This window comes from Trachymyrmex cornetzi, unplaced genomic scaffold (genome assembly GCF_001594075.2).
Source record: "Trachymyrmex cornetzi isolate Tcor2-1 unplaced genomic scaffold, Tcor1.1 scaffold92, whole genome shotgun sequence".
Classification (NCBI taxonomy): domain Eukaryota; kingdom Metazoa; phylum Arthropoda; class Insecta; order Hymenoptera; family Formicidae; genus Trachymyrmex; species Trachymyrmex cornetzi.
This window is the reverse complement of record NW_017300267.1, coordinates 1,245,807-1,264,037: the sequence shown is the minus strand read 5'-3', so window position 1 is coordinate 1,264,037 and position 18,231 is coordinate 1,245,807. Positions and strand designations below refer to the sequence as shown.

Below are 18,231 nucleotides of genomic sequence, written 5' to 3'. Positions count from 1 at the left end.
TGAAAATTGCAAAATGGTAGAGGACTTTTCGACTCAGTTTAGTCCGCTCTATCTACACAAAAGTGATTGGCAAAAAAGATCGGGACACCCTGTATATAGATATGTATACTGAAGTCACACTTTTTATTTACACAATGGATAATAATCAAATGGCGCGTTATTAAATTAAGACTTCAAAAGCATCATAAGAAGAAATATAGTGAACCCGAAACAATTCGGAGCGCCCATTTTTTTGCAGCTTCACGAGCTCGCCATTTTTTTTCAGTACCCGCAGTTTCTCACAAGAGGAAATTAAAACATCGTCACGAAACGACGTGGCGGTATGTGAATCCACCAAAGGGCAACTCGTTATGTTCTCGTGGCACAACGCCGTAATATGAAAAATACATTCCCAGACTTGTGCGAAATAACCAATTCCACGCTCGACGTTGCCTCTCGCCGCATTTTTTATCGTAGCTTTTCCAGTTTGTCGACTATCTGAAAAACGGAGAAAAGAGAGAAAAAAAAGAGAAAGAAAATTGCGCCCCGGTTTGACTGGGAACCATGCGTTTCCCGTATCGCGCGCGCGTTTACATCGAAAACCGCTGCCGCAGGCGGCAAAATAAAATGAGGCAACCCCGTCAGTTTTAACGGACGGCGTACTTTTTTTTTTAAGCGCATCGTTCGCGTTGCATCGAACGTACATCGAAATTGCTTCTCGGTGATCGTCTATACCCTTGTCAACGTATATATATTAGATGCACACAGAAGATTCGTTTCGGATTCTCGGCGAGCGAGTCGGTACGGATTTCGTTACCCGCGAACTTCCTAAAGCGCAGCTTCCTTTGCGCGCACTTTGTGCAAAAGCGGACTTTTTTCTGCGCAGTCGCGTAACTAATTAGTAAAAGCGCGCAAAGTTAATTAGCGAAGAGCAAAATTAATGACGAGTCGAGCCTTCCGCATTCAACGGTTAGATCCTTGCCGAGAAGCTCTGTACCTTTTTTCTCTCGTGTCTCATCTTTTTTTCTTTTGGTCTTCTTTTTCCACGGTCTTCCTGTCCTTTGTCTTCATCGTTTTTTTATCGTTTTGTGTGCACCATACACTTTTTTACTTCAATATTATAGTTCTATATTCTGTTTAATATACCGACCGTACACTTGCAGGTACTTATTTGTCTCGATGATGGTAAGTTATTAGAAAGTATACTGAGTGGTCGCAAAACATATTCATATTAAATATCGCTATTATATGTATTTCATGTTTTATGATCTCATATACTTGTTCGTAAAAATTTCTTTGTATTAATTTTGTATTGGAAAATTATTGCGACGTAAAACTTTAATCAAGAATTTTACCTGTAAAATTTTATTTCTATTGACAAATTAAGAATTATTAATATGCATATACACACCGCAGAATTTTTAGACAGAATTACAGAATAATTAAAATTCTCTTATGTGTTACCTACTTTTTAGTAATTTCGATATGATGTGACAGTAATATATTGTACTTGTGACAATAATATAGGGGAGACCGGGGTCAATTGACTATAGGGGTAAGTAGAATAATCGAGGCTACAATAAAAACAAAACACGCGAGACACGCGTAAACGTGTCTGAGCACGCAGCAGTGACTACTGCCAAGTCTGCTGTAACATCTTGTTGCGAACACATCTATGATAGAAGCCATAATTTTAAAAAATCGTACACCTAAGTAAATATTTTTATTCTTAAAGTTTTTGTTTTACAATCGTATATGATTGTCTGAGATATTTGATTTTTACTTAGATAGTAAGTGTAGTTCTTACTTAATAAAGTCCAACAGATTTTTTTTGTTTATGTCTTTGTTATCGTTTATTGTTTATGTTTTTGAAAAATGAACGGATGGGGATAGTAGACTAATCACAACATGGAACTGTATGATTCATTTAGTGATGACTCTTATAGTACTTACTCAAAATTGTATTCCTTTAAAGAGATTTTCCTCAGTGATAAATGTTATAAGTTTAGTTCCCTCATATCCAATTTCGAAAACTAGGCTCATTCGATGTGTTTTTGCACAAAATGAATAAATTTTACAAAAAAAAGCATTGTTTTGCCCTGCGAAGCGAATGTTTATGTTTAAAATATATTTTTAAAACAATTAAAGGTTTTATTAATATGTAGCCAAAAATGTAGCTTAAAATACATTAATCTTTATTTTAATAATTTTAATCAAATTACCCTGGTCCCGGAGCAAGTTGAATCAGATAGAATGCATCAGAAAAATGCATTTTTTTCATATTAGTTATCAGTTTCCCCTTATTATTAAAATATTATTAGGTAGTCAAATGTATAAAGTAACTGGTGTAGAATTCATTTTTTCGATAAGTCTCTTAATTTCGTCTGTAAAAATTCAAAACTGAAAAATAAGTCATTAGGTCTCCTCTACTTTTCTTACCAAGTAATTCGCTCGAGGAATAATATTTCAACGAAATTTTGTTAAAATTTTTCATGCGTAAAAAATTGTAGTAATTTTAGCCAAGTCATTTGATGTATAAATAAGAATTTTTATCAAAGCTAAAGATCTTAGAGGTCGAGCGCATTCATCAAGTTATTTTATCACTAACTGTAGCAATTATGTTGGTGCATTCAGAATTTCTAGGAAGACACTTTCTGCGAGCATGCCGTGTTTAATGGAACAGACTGCGCGCCTTTATTTCGCGAAATATAATACTGACAGATTCCGCTCGACTCGGCAACAAACATAGAAAATACGTAAGCGCTAAGGAAGTAAGAAGCTTAAATGTACTGCAGAATGCCACGCAAACTCAATTTACAATAATGAAGTGGAATCGTATTTTTTATATGAGGACCGCAAGTTGTTAAGATGCCCAAGTGCATCGCGCCAGCCATTCTCCTGAAGGATTCATGCAATCTCATCGCTTCGGGGTGGAACTAATCCTGACGAACAAAAACGCGGGTGAAGGAAGCGCGGGTAACTGTGTAGTCCTCAAGCGCAAGAAAAGTCTGCGTATATTTCTTCCTCGATTTTTCTTGCTCACTGAATTCCATCGTTTATTCTCCTTGTATTAAGAAATCGAAAAGTGAATCCACACTAAGGTCAAAAATATAGATGTACAAAAAAGATGAGATCGCACGATTAAAAAATCGTAGGAAAAAAACGAGCTATTAATAATTTTGATTTATGTTATCGCGCCATAATTTATTTCCAGTCCACGATCTTTGATTTATACGCGAGAAAAGAATAGCGTTCCGCTATCCGTTTTCATTACAAGTGGAGTAAAGATTCTCAAATAAGAGATTAACGTCTGATTCGCTATATTTTTCAGGACGTGCTTGAGATAGAATGAGATAGATTATGCATATAAGACAAAATGAGATATCCATATCTCATTTTATCTTAAGCGGATCCTGAAAAATACGGACCAATCAGAAGTTGTCTAAACGGCATCCAATCTTTTACTAGAAGATCTTTAGGGTGGAGAACGTTGCGTCAGTTTGCCGATGCAATTCTCGCGCTTCCATTTACACTGCGACTAATCAGACCCGACGCACCTGTTAGCGATTACGTTTCGTTGCGCTTTTCGTTGTCATCGAAGAGAGAAGGAGGGGGGGGGGGGGGGGGGAGTAGACATCACGAAAAGGCATGATTTACGGCGTTAACGCGTTTTCTAGTGTCTCTTTTTGAGGTCTCGCTACAAAGTGCAGCGCGGTAGCCGTATACGACGTGAAGTGTTGTACACGCTGCAATTCAGGCGCGCATGTACAATTCAATGTCTGTACAATACAATGACGAAATGAGAGGGGACGGAAGAAGAGGCGAGAGAGGCGCAGGACGGATGATATAGAAGAAAAGGCAATGAAAATGGAAGATCAAGCATAACATGCTGGTGATCGTCATACGTGCGGTGAAGTTTTAAAAAATGCAAACGCATCTTGCGCGCATGAGTAACGATTAGTTTACCATCGTTCTTCCTTGTGCCTTCTCCTTTCTTTTTCATTTTGTACTCTCGGGACATCGTCGACGTCAATGTCAACGACGACCGCGACGACAGCGACGACAGCGGCGACGGAGACGACGGCGACGAACAGCCCGCACACACAGTCGAGACAATGAAAATGCAAGCAAACCCTCCCTGAATTGACTTCTCCGGCCGCATAAGCGAAAGGGATCGAGGAACAGGCGGACGTGAAAGGGAGAGAAGAAGAGAGCTATAGTCGGGTCTCGACTCGAGAACGCGCGGATTTCTACCTTTAAAGGAGATATTATAGTCACGGCAGGGATCTTCATTTTCATGAAATAGGCGCGTGCACTCAAGCCCAAGAAAAATTCTTCTAGCTGAGTAAAAAAGTAACTCGCAAAAAATACATGCGATGCAGCAGCATGATGATAGCGAAGCATTATAATGGATGCGAGAGGATATATAATGCTTTGTATTCTACCAACAATCCGCGTAAAAGTGAAGTAGAAAAACAATTAAAGTAAAACTTAATATGCATACGAGAAATTATTAAAATATTATGATATTTAAAATATGATAATTACAAATAAAATATTTATACGATCTTCCGCGGATATGTGTGAATTATATATTTATAATACGCTGATACCATTTGCAACAAACTAGGACGTATTTACCAAACAAAAATTTAAGTAAATGTTCGTTTGTACGTTCCAATTAGTTACAAATTGTATCTATTGCGCATGAATATATAATTTATGTATCATATTTACGGAAACTTTTGCATAGACGTTTTTTTATTCTTGGAGCCATTAATATTATTATTTTATTTCATTTGAAAATATAACACATTTTATAATATCTCTTAAATTTGAATTAATCTGCAAATACAAAGTTCATCAGTCTGCGCGAAAGTAAACTAGGTTTTGTCAATCTTTTAATATTATAATTTGAGCAGGCTCGCGTGCTGAAATCTCTCGCACGACAAATTTCACGACATATTCGCAAAGTACTGCTTTCCTGCGCCATCGCAGTCAGGCAAGAGAGGGTGCACGCACTCCACTCAACTAGCAAGCAATGAAAAGTAGCCATTGTGTGAGATACAATACGTGAGGGTCTAATTGTCATTTGGCCTCGTGCATTATGCGTGGAGATTACGAGCAATGCGATAATACAGGTATCCTTCGATGTAGTCGTGTACATAAAAAAGCTTTACATGTAAGTGCATTTATGGAGAGCATAAAATGCTCTCCAACCCGCAAGTTGGATAATAAGTCTTGAAATTACGTGGCAGCGAAGAGATCTTTTATTATTAACAAACGATTAATAATGCTCACAAAGTCCAATTAAAAATACGTAAAGAAAAATACATTCCTTTTTACAAACTATATATCTCGTACATAAATATATAGAATCATACAGTTAAACATGATAAAAAAATGTGTATGATTTAAGGAGATTATAAAGCGTATATTAATATCATATGAGATATTTTTAAGAAAAGTATAACATAGTATATTCCGTATTATATTTTAGCTTTCCTGTCTGAGAATAGAAACATTGAATCCTTATAAATTATTATTTAAATAAGAGGATGTAATTTTCTCATTAGAGCTTGCGAAACGGAATATCATAGAAAATAGTATGAATCACCTAATCCGACAGTCTCATCGTCATTGCATTAGAATGACGATCAAAAACGAACGTAGATATTCGACGGTTACATAAAAAAAAAACCGATAGCTCCGTTCTTAGCACGCAATCGTTAATCACGAGCCCTTGCCATTTTACCTGCATCGGAAGAAGGCGAAGACGAGATTTTTCTGCATGACTGCATGCACTTTTGGATCTTATCATCGCGTACGCTGGCACTTCGTATTGCGTTAATAGCCACGTAATGCGCTTCTTCAAGAGTTTTCTTCGTCGTATTAACGTCTACGCCGCCGCAGGCTGATGGCGGCCAATTAGCCGCTCGCGAAATGATGAATGGCCGAGCGCTTTATCACTTTATGCGCGGCTGTGGCACTGCTTTACAACAAGAGATGATAAAAGATACCTACATTAATATTACATCATCAATATTAGAAGAAACGTTAAATCTTGTAGGAAATATACACATTAAGACCGCAATGTGTATATTGTAAAACGTAATTAATTTCTAAATTTGTAAAGACCATCGACATGATTTGGTATCACGAGACGACATGATTTATTTCAAAAACTAAAATTGATTTCTTAACGATTAATTTAATTTGTATTTAAAATTAAAGCATTTTACAATCTTCTTCAATTAATGAATGCGAATGACTTGGCAATAAATGACAAAAATCAAGATTCATATTTAAAGAGAGAACGAGATGAGTTGATAAATGACGAGGGGTTGGTCACTGAGGTAATTTTTGTATAAAGACTAGGTGATTCAGCGGCAATCCAAACGAAATTATGGGTAATCCAAGGTAATTGGTAAATCTAAATAATCTTTAGCGTTTTTAGGTACCTTTTTATTTAACTTGATTAGTCGCCAAATTTTTAATTTAACGTTAAGTTGTGATACCGTTTAACAAAGAACCTGTGTTGTTATTGTGTTTTTTTCAAATATTATTTATTTTATAAAATATCTATTAATATTTACATTCAATTGGATACTGTTTTGTTAGTATACAAAAATCTGAAACGTTACGAGTAGTCGAACTTGTAACTATCTATACATATTCTGTTTGCGAAATTTATATTTTTTGTTCCTATATGCAATAAATATTTGTTTCGTAGAAGTGCGTATTTTTTTCTTAAGCATTGAAAATCTAAACTCGATATTCTCGAAGATACTTATCGTAGTGGTTTATAAAGATATTCTAGAGTGATCTGAAGAAATAATACTTTATGTATTCGTATAAGGTAATCTTAGATGAACAAAGTAAATTTGAGAAAATCTCGGACAGTCTCAGAAAATGTCGTAATTTTAAATACTCTAAGGTAATATGAGGTAGTATTTGATAATCTGAAATAATTTGAATTAGTATCAGGTAATTTTAAGTAATCCGAGATAATTTATATATAAAGGTAATCCATATCAAGGGTAATTTTTGTACACTATAACCGTTAGTGACTAACCCCACGATAAATGAGTTTTTGCTTGGAATAGTTGTTCAAATAATAAAATAGATCGTAAAATGTTACAGTAAAATATTAAAAGAGCACATCGCAATAAAATGTATAATTGAGCATCAACGCGTGCTCTATTCACTTTAGTCTCGTTTTATTTATACACGCATGCACGTACGCGCGGTTCGTAAAATCCGACGGGCGAATTTTATTCTACCTTGCCCACGTTATTGCGCATAAAAATGGTAGCGTCTAAGTAATAACGAAAGTAACGGCAAGAGTCCAGACGTGTTCTTTGACGCTAATCCGATAAACGCATAGCAGTTCGCAAAACGCCTTAATGCAAGGTGTCGAGGCAGCGCGCAATCGAATTTATGTTCGTGCCGCATAAATCAGATACGATCTTCCGGAATGTCGACGACGCATGGTTGAATTTTCCCTTCTTCCCCTCTTTACGCTCATCGTACTACCCTCTTTCACCCTTGTCAGAGGCCAAACAACTACCCACCCATTGTTGCGACACACAGCATCTTTTAGTCGTCGCAACGAGATGTTATTTTTTTATTTGAACAAAGGATCTTCCTTGCCGTTATTACTCTTCTTCCCGCTTGTCCCGCTCGTCACCTCACTCGTCGGTGCCAAAGGGTTGAAAATTGAAGAGGGGGATGGTTGACATGACGAGAAGTGTAGAATGAACACGGGTGTACATGTTCGAGAGATCACATCTCGTCAAACGCTCGACTTTTCGAGAACAAAAATTAGAATTTAACACGCAAAAGGGTTTATTTGATTTGTAAAATATTTTCGAACAATATTAATAGACAAATAAAATAATCTGAATAAATGTACTTATATGTTCTCTTTAAGAAACGCCAGCGTCGATATTATTTTAGAAGCAAAACATTAACGAAGGGTTACCATAATTAAGGGGCGGTGCCATTTTAATTTAATTTCTTTGAATAACGTTGCGGAACTTATATTAGTTCTCCCTATCAAAATTAAAGAGAAGATTTATTACACTTTTAATGAACATAAAATCGCATATTTAATCCATCGGCTTATGTTACTCGCATTTAATTTATCGAAGAGTGCTATTTACAGTAATTTTAATGCAATTTGATCCAGTTTTATTATATTATCACAGATCGCAACAATATTGTATCAATAAACAATACACAAAGTATTTTATAATAGGACAGTTTTTAATAGAATAAAATAGTTTATTGAATTAATTTAAAGAATTTTTGTTTGTCACGAAAAAAACGACTACAATTGCCACGCCCATATCAATACATTTTTTTATTATAAGAACTATAGTACGACTGTGATAACCGTAAGATTGACATATCTTAACGGTTATGGCTGTTAAGATATGTTCATCTTACGGTTATCACAATCCAATGTATTGTTGGGCGAAAATTATCATTATTTCCGGTTGTGATACCCATAAATAAGTGTTTGTTCTGTGATGCTATTTCCAGATTAAAAATCATCCAATCATTAATTAACTGATTGTGAGCTAGAAACAAACATTACATTCCTCCGCTATTTGTCTCATTATTTTACACCAAAGATCCTAATTTTGATCTCTACAAAATAGAATGCAGCATTTAATATACGCAATTAATTACGTATTGTATTAGATAAAGCTATATTAAATAAAGCTGTAAGTGCTATTGCGACCGGTGATTAACGGTTATTTAGTATCCCGTCATAGTTGTCGGAATTTCAATCACACGAAAAGCAGTGAATGCATGTATTCAACTTCATCAGCGTTGTTGTTAACGCATAGCTGAATATTAATGAGAAACGTTAACCGGTGTGTTCCGGACCTAATTAAAGGTTATTATACTTGCAAATAAATTGGCCGAGATAAATTCATTCGACATATTCGTTCGCCATATGGCCCGACATTTGCCGCGACGTTAATTGATTTAAGTAATTATTATCCGTAGCCACACGCTATTAATTCGTCGTTCGATACTTCGTCCGGATTTTTTAGATATAATTTATCTCGTTTCGCATTCAATATTCCGCCGACGTGTTTATCGATCAATCGCCCGGCCGACTGTCTGTCTAATTGATTTCGTCGCAAACCCACGGTAGAGGCGGCATTGGGAAGTAACAACAACGAGTTGTCCGTCTGGATGCTAAACTGCTTAAAATTGTAGTCTCATCATTTGGTAACCCCCGAAACGCAAATTACTGTCTCGAAAAGGACCCATCGCCAGATATAGACCGAAATATGGTCGGTCATTAAATTTAATGAAACGAAAATACGAGACGTGAGAGAAGTGCCACTCGCGCATGCACACTGTGCTCTCCCTACGTGCTGAAGAGATTTAGGTATTAAACCGTGGTTTAAGGGATTGACTAAAATGGTCGTTTCGTAACGAACGCTTTGGAATGTATACTTGCGCGCGGCTAACTGCACGTGCACGTACAGTATAAATACACGTGCGCTACAGCACTATTTTACTTCTTAATCCTTTCAGTGCCATCATGGCATATTATACCATGTCAACGTATGCTATAACATTTTTTTTTCATACCGAAGTCGAGTGGAAAATGTAATTGCGAACAATGACTAAAATAATAAATTTATTTAAGGTTTTTAGCACATTGTCAATTTAATTTAACTTGGGATATTATTGCAGTAGTTTAATTGCGTTAGATAAAGTCCGGAAAAATTTCGGCGCGCAGTTTGAATAACTACAAAAATAAGATATATATGCATGTATACATATATAGGATATAGATAATTCACTGGGAATTATTTAGGCAAAAAAGATCTAGCTTTGACCGTCATAGGCCTGAATATGCTTATACTTAGTGTTTAATTCTTGTCGGTCCGAGTAAAATCTTATTATTGAACAATGACTAAATTTATATAATTTGTAATTATTGTTTTAAAAATTAATTCGTAATTATTATCATTTTTTATTTAACAAGTTATATAATTTTTTTATATAAATAATTTTTTTATCTTTTTCGCAATTATGTATTATACATTCTGTCTTCTATTTGTCGCATTATTGCAAATAAAAATTACGTGTGGCTATTGTACAGATATTTGATTATTTTAATTAATAAAAAACTTTTATACAGATATTAATAAAAAAATTTCTGATTGAAAATGGACGAATCAGCTGGAATTTTCTGTTAATCAGATTAAATTTACTGGGATTCTAGTAGAGATAACCAGAATTTTGGTTGATACAATACTTCTGGTAAAATCTACTAGAATTCTTATTTTTATCAGAATAATTATATCAATCGGAATTCTAGTTATCTAGAATTCTAATAGATTTTACCAGAAAATTCTGATTTATTTTCCATCAGAATTATTATTTAATCCAAACCATTTTTCACGAATAAAACCTAAATGTGATCGCCAAGTATTACAATAATAAATAAAATCATTTTCTTTGTACACAATCCTTTATGCAAATATTCATATTTTGCGAGCAATTACTCAAAAGTAACGTATAATCGCTGCGAGAATATCACATTAATAATAGACGTAGACTAATTAGCGACTGGATATGCCGTCAGTGTCACTGTTAAACTAAATTCAGCTCTTCACGAAGAGAATTAGACATTTCCGCGTAATTTTGATCGATACATTGGTTTATTATTATTCTAAATTTATCTCTAGCGGATGAATTTTTGATTTTTCACAGAATTGGATTTCTTTCATACGTCGCGTCGATCGCGCTGCGATGACATATCGCGCGCGAATTATTCCATTTAAAACTATCGGAGCGTTGTACTTTTCGATGAAATTAAAATAATCAAATATGGATTAAAATCTCAAACGATGGAAACAATTGTCATCTGTTCAAATGCTCGACCAATATGTCATGTATTCTCTCTCATTTTAAATCGAAATTGAAACAACAGAAAATAAGCGCGTTAATAAATGGGCGTACATTTATTCGCTGCACCTTGCATATATATCATTCTTTTAAAAAAAACCTGCTGATTAGATGTTATAAAAACGTGACACGGGATAAAGATTATCACGAGGCAAAAAAGCATCGCTGGGAATACGTCTGCCTAGCTGCTGCTGCCATGTTTATTGCAATTACTAAATGAAATCGGCGCACCGATATTAAGCGCGCGTTAAATACACTTGCGTCTGCCCGGTGCACTTTGCATCGTCGCTGGTAGCTTAGCAGCTGCGTGTAATAATAATTACGAAGCGATATGTGATAACGTGAGTACGCCACCGGTACGCTAACGACGCAACCCATTCCCTTTTCTCGTTTTATCCCTTTCCCACTTCGTCTCCACTCGCATCGCCCTCTTCCATCCTCTTTAATGTGCGTGATCTAATAATACATACTTTTCTGCAAAGCTCTTCATTACTCATTCATCCTCGCGTGAATCGACTATACGCATCTTATCTATTTTTTCTTCTCTTCGAGCTTTTGCATCCCATCACTTCGTTTCTGCGTTTCTGCGCATAAAAATGCTTACGTATAGATGGACGACTTGGCGTACATGTATGATGAAACGTTCTTCCCTTAGTTGCAGATTCTCTTTCCCTCTCTTTTAATATCCGCGAAATTATATTTCCAGCTAGAGAACGAAAACCTCGGGGCGTACGTGAATCATTAAAATGTGAATGCGAGAACGGTAGTTCTGCCCGGTTACCGCGGACGCCATATCAGGCAGCGCGCGGTTCGAGAGCAAATTATCTTGCTTAATTAATGTCGCGCGGGCGAATAATTGGAGAGGGTGTAGGGGGGAGGGGGAGGGGGGCGGGAAGCCGTAACTCGAACCATCACGAATCGATTTCTGCCTTCCTCTACGGAAACCCTCCCTCCGTACCCCCGCGGAACTTCCCCTTTATCGTTTTCCTCCCGTTCCCTCTCGAACCTGACTCCTTCCATCGCTTCTCTGTTTCACTCTGTTCGGCTTGTGTAATTTCTGCACACGAAGCGTTTGATCTACGCTTTTGCGGAGACGGGACGATTGAAAAATGCCGTAGCGACGATGTTGCTTTGGCGGCGAGCCCCTCCTTCACTCTCTCTCTCTCTCTCTCTCGGAAATCCCCCCGGGCAATGATGACGAGGTCCACCATCGCCTCACGTCCCTTTGTTGACTAAGCAACGGTGGTGTTGGCTGAACGACGGATTATATCGGTTTATCGGACCGATGCAGTCGCATCATTGAATAGTGAGTGTACACTTTATGAGGATCATACACTGTTATACAACTCGCCGATTTTCGCCTCGTCCTGGAAACTCTCGAGAGGAATATTTAACTCGCACGTCTCCGTACGGATAGTATAACACGCGCATGAATAAGTAATAAGTAATATTAATGTCCATTAATGCCGAGACGTCCGGTAATAAGTTTGGCTAATTCGACGTTCGCAGCCAAACAGCATTAGATATGAGCACGATTGCATTAGACTAAGTTCGTACTAATATAAGTTATACAAGCGCCATTGCAGCGCCTGATAGAAGAAGGAAGGATTAGAAAGTGCCCAACTGTTAGTTTAAAAAAAAATTCCAATTTAATAAATGGATCAATTAATAGACAGATTTCAAGAATAAATTTGATATTTGATATTTGTAATAATGATCCAATTAAAGAACTCAAATAAAACTGATCTTGAGACATACAACCTTTTTATTTTTCATGATTCAATAATCAATTTTATAGAGAAAATTGAAGATAATACAATCACATATGTATGTATAATAGTTTTCCAATCTTATAATGTTTTCCGGAAATAGTTTAAGAAGAGAGAATGATTATGTAAGAAATCTGAATTGAAATCCAAATGAATTTATCGTTTTATAATAAAGGTTTAATAATTGAATTAATTAATTAATTAAATGATTTTCAAACAAAATAAAACATTAACAACTTCATGATTAATAAAATTAATCAACTATTTAAATTGTCTTTAAAATCTGCATATATGTGTGTGTGTGTGTATATATATATATGTATAATGTATATATATAAAATGTCAAATTAGTTTATTTAAAATAAAAAAGTGAAATAAATTCTCTCATCAATTACAATGCAAGTAATTGTTTTTATTCCAATGTGCTTTCTTAATTGAAAGGAATTAATCAAATTATTCAAATAAAACAATTATATCAGTTTATTATATTCAAATAGGTAAACGAAAGTCATTTATTAGTATTAAGTATTTCTTAGCAAAAAAGCAAAAGTCACTTATTCTTAGTCTCCATTTTCAATTTTTATATCTTTTTACTAAACATCCCTTCAGCAACCATATTTTCAGAAAGAATTCTGTTTACTCCTGAACACTAATTATGATAAAAAATTGTATTAGGACTAGGAGTCACAAAAATTAAAAACAGAAAAATATATAAGAGTTTCTTGACTTAATAAAGTTTAAAAGAAACATAATAAATGTTAGAAGATACCAAATGTCATCATATCTCACAATTATTAATCGTAATTACGAATATTAAAATACGAATTACGATTCGTTTAGCGAATTTATAAATATATCAAAACGATGATTATTTTTCGTAGCGAATATTTCGCGCAATTTAGAGCAGAAGTATATACATGAGAAACGATAGAAAAAGTTATAAATTATTCTTTCGCGATATTTATGGGTAATAATTATCTCCTCAACGACGCTTGAATTCGGATAATCTTTTGTTATCGTATTTTGAATTCCATTTGAAATATAATTTGCCTATATCATTTTAAGATCGTTAATGCGGGATAATATATGAGTCGACAGTTTGAATCATTTAAATATCGAGAAGCCGTATTTCTCGATAATTAATTTGAGCCAGAAGAAATGAAATATTTTTAACGTACTTTTATTTCATAATTTATATGTAATTGATATATTTATTTTATATATATATATATTACATATATGTATATTTAATTTTAAATATCATTAATCGTCTGGAGTATCTATATATATACAATAATTAAGGAGCAGACTTCCAAAATGCAATAATATTGATTGTACGATAATATTGAACATCTAAAAACTCAAACGTAACTCGTTTTTTATCGAATTGAGAGCATTTTATCGAATTGGACTCATGAAAATGCGAATGAATTGCTATTTTAAAGGACTCGCGTGATATATTTGCTTCGATAGTAGTCATCGCTTCAAAAATCGTGATACATTAATCGTGTTTCTCAACAACACATATATTTTGTTAGTTCGATGAGTTCGAAATGTGTGTTGTTTAAAATTTCATTCATTGTACTAATTGGCAAGATTCGCGAATGTTAAGTAGACCATAGAATTCATTATATTTTTTTCATTTACTTTCTTTTATTGTTCTATCAAATATATAACAAAATACGAGTTGCGTGCAATTAACATCGGAAGTGATTATTCTGGTAATTATTACGCGCAACTGTAATTAATTCTTGTAAATGTTGTTTTACGTAAAAGCAACGAATAAATGTGAAAAGAGAGAGATAAGCCTAAAAGGCAACCGGCAACAATTGACGAACAGTGGACTGTCCAAATAATTATTTTTTATTGATAAATATATTTATTATTTATGAAATTAGACATTTGTCAAAATAATTATATGCTACTTGCCAGCGTTTTTCACATCGTCAAATTTGACATAATAAAAAATAATCGTTTTATTTTTCACAATTAATTTTCATAATTTATCTCTAAATACAGTCACTGAATCGTCTTCCTATCGTATTTCCAGATATCAAATTATATTCTAACATAAGTCACTTAGGCACGTTATGGAATTATTCAGAATGGATTTCGATCAAAATTGTTCAGTTATTCTCTATATTTCTATTGTGTATTCTAAAAAAAACGTAATAATCTCGACTAAAATCCATTCCAAACAGCTCCATAATACACAACAATATAACTATTATACATATTCCTAAAATTAATTCAAGTCCGTTGTCAGAGAGAACATTTAGATATGTATATATACTTCATATATATGAATTTGCACATTTTTTTCATGACGAAATAAATTGTAATTAATTTATATATTTTCCCGTTACAACAATTATTCAAAACTAGTATCGTCAAAACTCGTATATATGATATTTCAGATTTCAGGCAATGACTATGTTACAATTTTACGTAAATAAATATTTATTTAAAAATACTCTTTGTAAATATAAGTTACGTATACAAATTAGTGTGTTCAAATATATGAAAATTAATGATAATACAAGAGTAATGTATATCAAATTTCAAATCCCTGTTGTGCACTATGATGTTAATAACATATAAAACGAAATATTTAAAACCCGGATCAAAATATGTATAAGTATAATTAAAACTAAAAGCAATAGATATATTTAATACATTGAAAGAGCAATTTTGCTGAATCTAGCTAAAAATTTAGCTAGATACAGATTTGAAAAATAATTTTTGCTGGACCATCAAAACAATTAGATAGGATGATAAAATTGGTTGCTGGAATATCAAAACATTATGTAGCATTGCTCATCATGATTAAGATTTCTGCAAAATTATTTTGATGGTCCAACAAAATTATTTGTATCTAGCCAATTATTATCTGTATCTAGCCAAATTTTTAGATTCTTCGACAAAATTGCTCTTTCAGTGTATACGAATGATAGACTTACATTGAACGTCGATCTTGGCGGGCGAGCTCTCGATCGAATAGCCGGTTTCCTCGTGTGTGGCCACGCAAACGAACTTCCCGCTGTCCAAGATTCGATTGACCCTAGTGATATAAAGATCACCCTCGACCTGATGCCTTCGCGGGCTGGGAGCGAGGGGCTGTCCGTCTATTTTCCACGAATACTTGACATGTGAGCTTGGCTGAGCCTCGCATCTCAAACGAACTGGAAGTCCTTCGACAACCGAGTGTTCCGCGGGGCTCACCGAAAAATAGAGATCGCCATCTTGGCCATGAGCTGGTGCCGCTATGAAAAACAACAAATATCTTGTTAATAAAATATATCAATCAATCGGTATAAATATACACGTCGCAAATATTACAAATTCATCCAAAATCATAATTTAACTTTGTTGTTATTGTACTAAGGGGATAAAAATTTTTTCTTTAAATAAATGTTGAATAAATTTTTCTTTCAAAGGATAAATGTGAATAGCCATAATTAAACTACGTATCATTGTTCATGCGATCGTCAATGAAGAGAGTATACATGTGTCCAATTTCATTGAACGATTTATAGGAGACACATACGTATGTACAAAGGAACGGGAACTGTTACGAAATGAGCGGCGTCGAGTGCATGATACAAGAGTAAAATACTTGTAACGCGAATCGCGCGTTCAAGCGGTATTTCTGTTCGTTGCCGAATAAAGGAGATGAGAAAAAAGGCTAGATGGCTGGTAAAAATGTACAATAGTCAATATGACACACGTAGGTTCGTGATTCGCCAGTCTACGTCCGGCGAGTGTTGCGCGGATTTTGCATACACACAATGGCCGTACCGGTGTGGATTAAATCCTCTATACCGGGGCGAAAATCGATCGGTGTGTTTCTCTGCACCACGGCCGCCGGCTGGCAACACGTATGTATGTATGTTGCACCGCGTACGCTGACTGCACCCGTGCCGTCTCTCGTACACCATCGATCTCCCATTTACGCAACGTTATCGCGTTTGTGGAAGTGTCTGGGAATAATTAATCTGCGGTCGCTATCATGAAATATTATGTATCGCGCCTGTATTATAATATGGGTACTTCATGCTTAAATTTTAGAAATTATACGCTCATGGAAGAACTGACCTTCAATCAAAGCTGGCTTTGATCATTTGTAGTATATAACAGAGTTTCGCTACGAACGATTTTATCAATATCCTGTGAGAGTATAATTGGAAAATTTGTATTAAATTTAACACATTTCACATGTCCTACGGTTTACTCAAATTTTTGTGTTAACAAGATAAATATGTTAGAAAATAACAAATGTTATGTGAAAAATAATAACAAAAAAGAAATAGTAACATAATTTATAAGCAAACCGTAGGATATTTTTTAAATGTAATTACACATATTTATTTGTTAAATCAATACGCACTTTATTAATTTATCTTAAAATTTACGTTTTAAACATATTATTTTTTTATTATTTGAACACTTACTCATAAATTGTGTTATTTTGACACAATGTGAATCAATAAGAAATGTTGAACATCAATATTGCACACAAAATATTTAAATAATATAATTACATTACATCAAATTAATTCAAATACATTAAAAATTCAACACAAAATTTTAACAAGAACTAGAGTGGACCATTCCCAACACAAATACAAAATGTTTTTACTGTGATGTGTACTGTCTCCCTATATATTATATATATATATATATATATATACTATCTCACTCTAATTGAGGGACCTATTCTGTAACTCTTAACGACTGTAACTGCGTTACAATATCGTTGCGCAGCTTTTTCACCAAGTACAAAACCTGCGTAACGACACTATAACGACATTATAACAATTACAGTCGTTAAGAGTTACAGAATAGGCTCCTTAGACTGTTTTAGTCTATGATATTAACCCTAGCTATACATACTCTTTTTTTTACCCTTGATATACACACTTGGGATCCCTAAGACTCCATTCTTATTTATTACCGTAACTTCCGTAGAAATGAACATACAATTCAATTAATTTTTTTCAATTGATGGACAATTGATTAAAGAACTGAATAATAAATTGATTGAATTACTACTTCACAAATACGTAATGTGTAAATAAAAGTCGATAGAATTAAAAAGCTTCGAGATATATAGGTTTAAAGGAAAAGAAAAGTTCAGAAACACGAAAAAAATCTCGATTTAGTAAATCGCACTGGAGTTTCTGTGATTTCAGTGTGTATAGCCAGGGTTAATTAACTCTCTATCGCAGTATTGGACTTAATAAGGCACAGTCAACTTTTTGATTGTAAATTCTGATAGATTAACTTCTATGGTAATAAAAATTTATTGTTAAAGTTTTCACAAGTGTGTGACTTTTTAAAAATATTTATACTATAGAATCCAGAACAATATAAAAATGTGCAGTAAAGTTGGAAAAGCCAGATTGCGGACGAAGAGTAAAAATTTCACATTGCTGACGAAGGATTAAAATTATAAAACTGAAATAGTATAAGTTAGAGTGAGATAGTGTGTGTATGTATATATATATATATATATATATATAGGAAAATAGTGTATATA

The 18,231-nt window shown here is 34.2% G+C and overlaps 1 protein-coding gene across 1 annotated transcript in view; it reads right to left on the bottom strand.

Moving 5' to 3' along the window:
* Positions 1–18,231, bottom strand: part of LOC108769582 (tyrosine-protein kinase-like otk) — a 62,444-nt gene that overhangs the window by 28,311 nt on the left and 15,902 nt on the right. Inside the window, exon 2 of the mRNA XM_018520618.1 lies at positions 15,653–15,955. Within this exon, the coding sequence (XP_018376120.1) occupies positions 15,653–15,955 (303 nt within the window). The remainder of the gene's footprint in view (positions 1–15,652; positions 15,956–18,231) is intronic.